The sequence below is a fragment of the Haliotis cracherodii genome, unplaced genomic scaffold, assembly GCF_022045235.1.
Source record: "Haliotis cracherodii isolate W230 unplaced genomic scaffold, xgHalCrac1.p SCAF_14, whole genome shotgun sequence".
Classification (NCBI taxonomy): Eukaryota; Metazoa; Mollusca; class Gastropoda; order Lepetellida; family Haliotidae; genus Haliotis; species Haliotis cracherodii.
The window spans coordinates 6,799,552-6,808,098 of NW_027266269.1; the positions used below are offsets into that span (position 1 = coordinate 6,799,552).

The following is an 8,547-nucleotide window of genomic DNA, read 5'->3' on the forward strand; positions in this document are numbered from 1 at the left end:
TTTAACTTTTTCCCAGGTGTATATTTGATGGTCCCAGAAAGTTGAGAGTTAACAAGATATAATTGTATTCAGAATCCTCAACAAAAATTGAAAACAAATACTTTCAAGCAATATGTTCATAGAAACATTATGACAAAGACAACAATATCTTAAAATTTAATTATAACATTATAATAATCTTATTAAAATCCGATCCTCTTCTTAGATTTGATACTTCTCTGCCCAACTGTGATGGCCTAGTCAAAATCAAGGATGTGTTTTGGCGCCAGTAATATTTCTGTCTTCTAAAGCAATTCAGTTTTTTATTGTTCACCACCTTTGTCATCGATTCTGAAATTTCGGTCAGAAGAAAACGAAATTCACATAAAGGTTCCCTCGGTTGTGCAACCTCTAGGCTGTATTTTCCTAAAAATACCTAAAAATACTGTACAGACAAAGTTCAAAAGTACAGGATTTCTTTCATTCGTTGGTTTACGGAATTTTCTTGTAGTGAGTGAGTTGGGTTTACCACCACTTTTAACAGCATTCCAGTTATATCACGGCGTGTCAGCTTTATGTGGGAGGAAAGCCGGAAGTGATAAGGTCTCAGACGTTTACCACTTCGGTGAAACCCACGAACATGGGTATGGTGCTGTCAAACCTAGAAACATAATCGGGGCGAACCGGGATTCAAACCCACAACCACAGGTTTCTGGTGTGCCCAAGGGACGCAACTCTGCACAGTGAATAGCGGCGCCTTTGACGACTGGGCCACACGGGCCCCCGATATTTCTTGGATGGTCTTGACAGTCAAAATAGAATTATTAACAATAGAGTCCGTAGGATGTGAAAATGAAATATATTATTTTTGCACTCAACCTAAATCTGCACGGCAGTATACAAACCAGATGTTGATTTCATTGCGTGATATTGATTGGACTATGCATATGACTCGGAAATTACAGCCTAGTCTGGCAAGGGTGGAAACTGGACTTCTGTAGTAAGTTAACTCCCTTGCCTCTGGAAGATGAAACAACTAGTCCGATATATCACTCACTAAAATAATGGAGATTAACAGGCTCCGTGATAGTTAAAAAAATCTAGAGTTTGGCAAGGGTGGTAACTGGACTATTGTAGTAAGTTAACTCCTTTGCCTCTGGAAGATGAAACAACTAGTCCGATATATTACCCACTAAAATAATGGAGATTAACAGGCTCTGTGAGAGTTAAAAAATTTTTTTTTCCTCATTTCTGACTTTTAGGGTTGATGGGTCCGTAAACCAAGTAATGAAACATAAGACATCAAAAATACAAATGGTTGACTGTGACACAGAATCGAGAACTAACAACAGAATATAAAACATCAAAAATACAACTGTAAGCTGTTACAGAGCTGAGAAGTACAAAAAGAATATAAAATGTTATCCAAAAACATGCACTTTAGCGCAGAGATGTCATATACATAAGCTGATGAAGCTTAATACATCATCATCATCATAATAATAATAAGTCTTAACAGACTAAGAAGCAATTGGTTCAGTCATCAAAAGAAGCAGGAGGATTTTTCATTACTTTGATCAACTAAGAGGTGTGCATAACAAAATTCAGATAAAATTTCAGCTAGGGTCATTTGATAATCTTTAGTCCTAACAAAATTTTGGAAGCCAACAGTCTAGAGGAACGTACAGTGTTCTTGTAACGTCTGGAGGAACGTAGTTTTCTTGTAACGTATGGAGGAACGTAGTGTTCTTGTAATGTCTGGAGCAACGTAATGTTCTTGTAATGTCTGGTGGAACATAATGTTCTTGTAATGTCTGGAGGAGGAACGTAATGTTCTTGTAATGTCTGGAGGAACGTAATGTTCTTGTAATGTCTGGAGGAATGTAGTGTTCTTGTAATGTCTGGAGGAGGAACGTAATGTTCTTGTAATGTCTGGAGGAACGTAATGTTCTTGTAATGTCTGGAGGAACATACAGTGTTCTTGCAACATCTGGAGGAACGTACAGTGTTCTTGTAGCGTCTGGAGGAACGTACTGTGTTCTTGTAGCGACTGGAGGAACGTAGTGTTCTTGTAGCGTCTGGAGGAACGTACAGTGTTCTTGTACAAAGGTATCAATGGTATCTAAGACATTTCTAAAAATGACTCAATGTCATATGTAGGTCGTTCAAAATGATACATGGAAGTCACGAATACATAAAAAAGAAAGAAGTGGTGCTTAACTTTTTTCAAGGTGTATATAATAGTATTACGTTGAGAGACTCAGTAGTATTACAAAAAAAACCTGAATCCGCATCCGCATCTTAACAGCATCACTTTTGTATTCTCCCACAATAATGGTGCATCGAGCAGCCATTTCACTGACAGCTTGAATGTAAAAAATAAACAGACACTAAACAATGTTTACAAAATTTAATTGTTATTTTCAGAGACGGGTTTAATCAAGATGTTGTGCTGTTGTGTGAGCAAAAACAGAACTCCATTGTGACATTAAGGTCACATGAGACTTTAATTCTTCAAGTCTTTTAGTATGGCTTGATGACTACCTCTAAATTGAAAAGCATGATATAACTAAAGCTGAAAGCAGAATAAACCCAACTAAACCAACCATTAACATAATTTCAACTGATGCACAACAATTCTACACCAAACCTTTTCTCTATACATTGTTTGGAAAGGACAGAGATGATATACACATTTCAAGCTATCAACAAACAGCAGGAGGTCAATTGATGGCAGCGGAGAGAATCACTTGGAACTTTCTGCAGGTTCCGTGGTCTGTGTTTTCAGTTCTATCACACACTCTGTGCCTGGGTAGGCAGGAAGATTGAGACTGTAGCGTTGTTCCAGCGTCTTCGGCACGAAGCGGCCGCCCAGGTAGTGGTGTTTGCCCCTGAAGTGGCGGGCACACAGTTTGGGTGCCGTCAGCGAGATGAGCAGCTCTGGGTGGATGCCATCGGGGTCGCCGCTTTCTACATCCCATCCTGAAAATAGTGAGTGATGGAGTGAGTTGGGTTTAATGCTCTAACCCAGACTCTCCACAGACTATGTTACCTGAAGGTACATCAATACTTGGACCAGCTCTAACCCAGACTCTCCACTGACTATTTTACCTGAAGGTACATCAACACTTGGACCAGCTCTAACCCAGACTCTCCACAGACTATGTTACCTGAAGGTACATCAATACTTGGACCAGCTCTAACCCAGACTCTCCACAGACTATGTTACCTGAAGGTACATCAATACTTGGACCAGCTCTAACCCAGACTCTCCACAGACTATGTTACCTGAAGGTACATCAATACTTGGACCAGCTCTAACCCAGACTCTCCATAGGCTATGTTACCTGAAGGTACATCAATACTTGGACCAGCTCTAACCCAGACTCCCCACAGACTATGTTACCTGAAGGTACATCAATACTTGGACCAGCTCTAACCCAGACTCTCTCCAGACTATGTTACCTGAAGGTACATCAATACTTGGACCAGCTCTAAACCAGGCACTCCATCAAGGTACATCAATTAGTGTATCGTGATATGTATTGGATCTCACAGTTAGTGTATGGTCCCAGCCCTACTATTTACCCGAAGGTACATCAATTAGTATGTCGTCCCAGCCCTACCATTTACCTGAAGGTACATCAATTAGTGTATGGTCCCAGCCCTACTATTTACCTGAAGGTACATCAATTAGTGTATCGTCCCAGCCCTACTATTTACCTGAAGGTACATCAATTAGTGTACCGTCCCAGCCCTACTATTTACCCGAAGGTACATCAATTAGTATGTCGTCCCAGCCCTACCATTTACCTGAAGGTACATCAATTAGTGTATGGTCCCAGCCCTACCATTTACCTGAAGGTACATCAATTAGTGTATGGTCCCAGCCCTACTATTTACCTGAAGGTACATCAATTAGTGTATCGTCCCAGCCCTACTATTTACCTGAAGGTACATCAATTAGTGTATCGTCCCAGCCCTACTATTTACCTGAAGGTACATCAATTAGTATGTCGTCCCAGCCCTACTATTTACCTGAAGGTACATCAATTAGTGTATCGTCCCAGCCCTACTATTTACCTGAAGGTACATCAATTAGTGTACCGTCCCAGCCCTACTATTTACCTGAAGGTTCATCAATTAGTGTATCGTCCCAGCCCTACTATTTACCTGAAGGTTCATCAATTAGTGTATCGTCCCAGCCCTACTATTTACCTGAAGGTTCATCAATTAGTGTACCGTCCCAGCCCTACTATTTACCTGAAGGTTCATCAATTAGTGTATCGTCCCAGCCCTACCATTTACCTGAAGGTACATCAATTAGTGTATCGTCCCAGCTCTACCATTTACCTGAAGGTACATCAATTAGTGTACCGTCCCAGCCCTACTATTTACCTGAAGGTACATCAATTAGTGTACCGTCCAAGCCCTACTATTTACCTGAAGGTACATCAATTAGTGCATCGTCCCAGCCCTACCATTTACCTGAAGGTACATCAATTAGTGCATCGTTCCAGCCCTACCATTTACCTGAAGGTACATCAAGTAGTGTATCGTCCCAGCCCTACTATTTACCTGAAGGTACATCAATTAGTGTACCGTCCCAGCCCTACTATTTACCTGAAGGTACATCAATTAGTGTACCGTCCCAGCCCTACTATTTACCTGAAGGGACATCAATGCTGCAGATGTGGACATCGTCTTGTATCTTCTTCAACTTCTCCAAGATGGAGGCAAACTCGGGGCGGGCAGGTCCCTTGAAGCTGAATCCGAACAGCGCATCTACGATGAGGTTATAGGAGTCTTTGATGAGCTGGGGGTCGGAGGGGAAGAAGGACAAGAAGGGCATGTCCATCCCCTCACACTGGCGACGCAGACTCTCAAACAGGGGCTTGTTGGGCTGCTTCGGGTAGAAGATGGAAGGCTTGAAGCCCTGCAAGTCAGAGTATGGAGTTGGTGAGAGGGGGATATTGAGTGTTATAGCTAAAATGGATAGAGCGGGCCACAGTAACTTGATAACACCCTCATATTGCTTGACGACGGGCCATTATCACGCCCGTTGTTAGGTGACGTCATTGTTTGTTAGTTTGTTGTTTAACGCCGCACCCAGCAATATTCCAGCTATATGACGGCGGTCTGTAAATAATCGAGTCGGGACCAGACAATCCAGTGATTTGCATCATGAACAGCGATCCATGCAATTTGGATTGATATTGTGCATCAACCAAATCAGCAAGCCTGACCACCCGATCCTGTTTGTCGCCTTTTACGACAAGCATAGTAGCCTTTGATAGGGACAGGTGACGTATATAGCATCAAGGCTTGAAACCCTGCAAGTCAGTGTATGGAGTTGGTGAGAGGGTGATATTGAGTGTTGATCAAAATTAATTTGCTTGTAGGTTAACGTTGCAGTCGACAATATATAGACTATGACATTAAATAATCCAGTCTGGACCAGACAATCTTGTGATTGACATCATGAGCATCGATCTGTGCAAATACGATACGATGACATGCATCACCTTAGTCAGCGAGTCTGACAACCCGATCCCGTTAGTTACAACAAGCATGGGTTGCTTACGACCTATTCTAACCTGGATCTCCACGGGGGTGTAATGTTATGAGAAAACCCAGTTGTGTTACGATTTCTTGAGTTGTGCAGTTTTTTTAACAATGCTGGGCTAGTAAATACAACCAGTAATTATCTGTCAAAGTAATAGTTTTTTGGTGAAAGTACCAGTAAAGGGAAAAAGTGAACTGAGCTCAAGACGGGGGTCCAAAGAGACAATACATCCAACAGTTGCAGATAGAGACTATCCATCTAACAGGTGCACATTGAGACCATCTATTTAACAGTTTCACATTGAGACTATCCATTTAACAGGTGCATATTGAGACTATCCATTTATCAGGTGCACATTGAGAATTTCCTTTTAACAGGTGCACATTGACACTATCCATTTAACAGGTGCACATTGAGACTATCCATTTATCAGGTGCAGATAGAGACTATCTATCTAACAGGTGCACATTGAGACCATCTATTTAACAGTTTCACATTGAGACTATCCATTTATCAGGTGTACATTGAGACTTTCCTTTTATCAGGTGCACATTGAGACTATCCATTTAACAGGTGCAGATAGATATTATCCATTTATCAGGTGCACATTAAGACTATCCATTTAACAGGTGCAGATAGATACTATCCATTTATCAGGTGCACATTAAGACTATCCATTTAACAGGTGCAGATAGATATTATCAATTTATCAGGTGCACATTGACACTATCCATTTAACAGGTGCACATTGAGACTATCCATTTATCAGGTGCAGATAGAGACTATCTATCTAACAGGTGCACATTGAGACCATCTATTTAACAGGTGCACATTGAGACTATCCATTTAACAGGTGCACATTGAGACTATCCATTTATCAGGTGCACATTGAGACTTTCCATTTAAAAGGTGCACATTGAGACTATCCATTTATCAGGTGCACATTGAGACTTTCCATTTAAAAGGTGCACATTGAGACTATCCATTTAACAGGTGCAGATAGATACTATCCATTTATCAGGTGCACATTGAGACTATCCATTTAACAGGTGCAGATAGATATTATCCATTTATCAGGTGCACATTGAGACTATCCATTTAACAGGTGCAGATAGATACTATCCATTTATCAGGTGCACATTAAGACTATCCATTTAACAGGTGCAGATAGATATTATCAATTTATCAGGTGCACATTGAGACTTTCCATTTAACAGGTGCACACAGATGCTATCCATTTAAGAGGTGCACTGAAAAAGGTTTGAATTGTGACTCACAAAGAGTTTGAGATGCCTGGCACAGACAAGGCCGTCCCCACCATTGTTGCCAGGCCCACAACACACCAGCACTGCACCGTTGTCCTTGGACATGTTGTCTATTGGGAAACACTGCAACAAGACACAATGTAGATACACTGCAACAAGACACACTCTATAGATACACTGCAACAAGACACACTCTATAGATATATACAACACACCAGCACTGCACCGTTGTCCTTGGACATGTTGTCTATTGGGAAACACTGCAACAAGACACATTCTGTAGATATATACAACACACCAGCACTGCACTGTTGTCCTTGGACATGTTGTCTATTGGGAAACACTGCAACAAGACACACTCTGTAGATATATACAACACACCAGCACTGCACCGTTGTCCTTGGACATGTTGTCTATTGGGAAACACTGCAACAAGACACACTCTGTAGATATATACAACACACCAGCACTGCACCGTTGTCCTTGGGCATGTTGTCTATTGGGAAACACTGCAACAAGACACACTCTGTAGATACACTACAACACACCAGCACTGCACCGTTGTCCTTGGACATGTTGTCTATTGGGAAACACTGCAACAAGACACTCTGTAGATATATACAACAAGACACACTCTGTAGATATACACAACACACCAGCACTGCACCGTTGTCCTTGGACATGTTGTCTATTGGGAAACACTGCAACAAGACACACTCTGTAGAAACACTGCAACAAGACACTCTGTAGATATATACAACACACCAGCACTGCACCGTTGTCCTTGGACATGTTGTCTATTGGGAAACACTGCAACAAGACACACTCTGTAGAAACACTGCAACAAGACACACTGTAGATACACTGCAACAAGACACTCTGTAGATACACTGCAACAAGATACACTCTGTAGAAACACTGCAACAAGACACACTCTGTAGATACACTGCAACAAGACACACTCTGTAGATACACGGCAACAAGACACTCTGTAGATATATATACAACACACCAGCACTGCACCGTTGTCCTTAGACCTCGAGACCAAATTGTGCTGTCATGTTTTGGACAAGCACCTGTTCTGTGGTGTTTGAGAATATGTTTACAGATAACCTCAAGGGCTTCCAGCCACCAGGCAAGGACATGAGGTCACTTGTCTTTCATTCAGGTGAGCTAACAATTTTTAAAATGATCATTTTCCAGCTTTCAAGGTCACATTTTTATAAATTCTCCTCACCAATTCGAGACAAGTTGAAAAGTTTTTCACCTTGTGTTTTTGGAAGTAACAAAACAATAACATAAATCATTTTGAAGTTTTCCATGGCTATGTTTTTTTCAACAACTAAAACTGGTGACTGATGCCTGACTGATGCCTGACTGACCCTGGCGATGGCGACGGCGCAGCTGTACCCGGCCAGCTCCATCAGCTGTTCCACGCTGAAGGAGTAGTCCTCAAACAGCTCCTGGTCGATCTTCTGGGCCTCATCCTGGCTGAAACACATAACATGGAGGTTCAGTCAACTCTCATCCAAATGGAGCCCCCAACAAGGCTTAATTTCAAGCTGAGGAAATCTAGACTTGCAAAGTCATTCTAGACTTGAGTTGGACTCCTTTTTCAATTTATTCTCCAGGGTCTGTACTGAAGTGAAACGTAATCAGGTGAATATGGGATTTAAAAAGAATGTCATGGGATTCTGTCACACCTAAGGGAGGCAACTCTGCATGACTGGGGTCCTA

General features: G+C 41.6%; 1 protein-coding gene across 1 annotated transcript; it reads right to left on the minus strand.

The window, feature by feature from the left end:
* Window positions 1-1,816: 1,816 nt before the first annotated feature.
* LOC139460990 (NAD(P)H-hydrate epimerase-like) lies at window positions 1,817-8,297 on the minus strand. Its single transcript, XM_071242454.1, has 4 exons — window positions 8,193-8,297; window positions 6,823-6,933; window positions 4,648-4,915; window positions 1,817-2,961 (listed from the first exon to the last, which is right to left on the minus strand). The coding sequence occupies exons 1-4, from the start codon at window positions 8,232-8,234 to the stop codon at window positions 2,726-2,728; spliced, it is 657 nt and encodes a 218-aa protein (XP_071098555.1). The 5' UTR covers window positions 8,235-8,297; the 3' UTR covers window positions 1,817-2,725.
* Window positions 8,298-8,547: the final 250 nt, after the last annotated feature.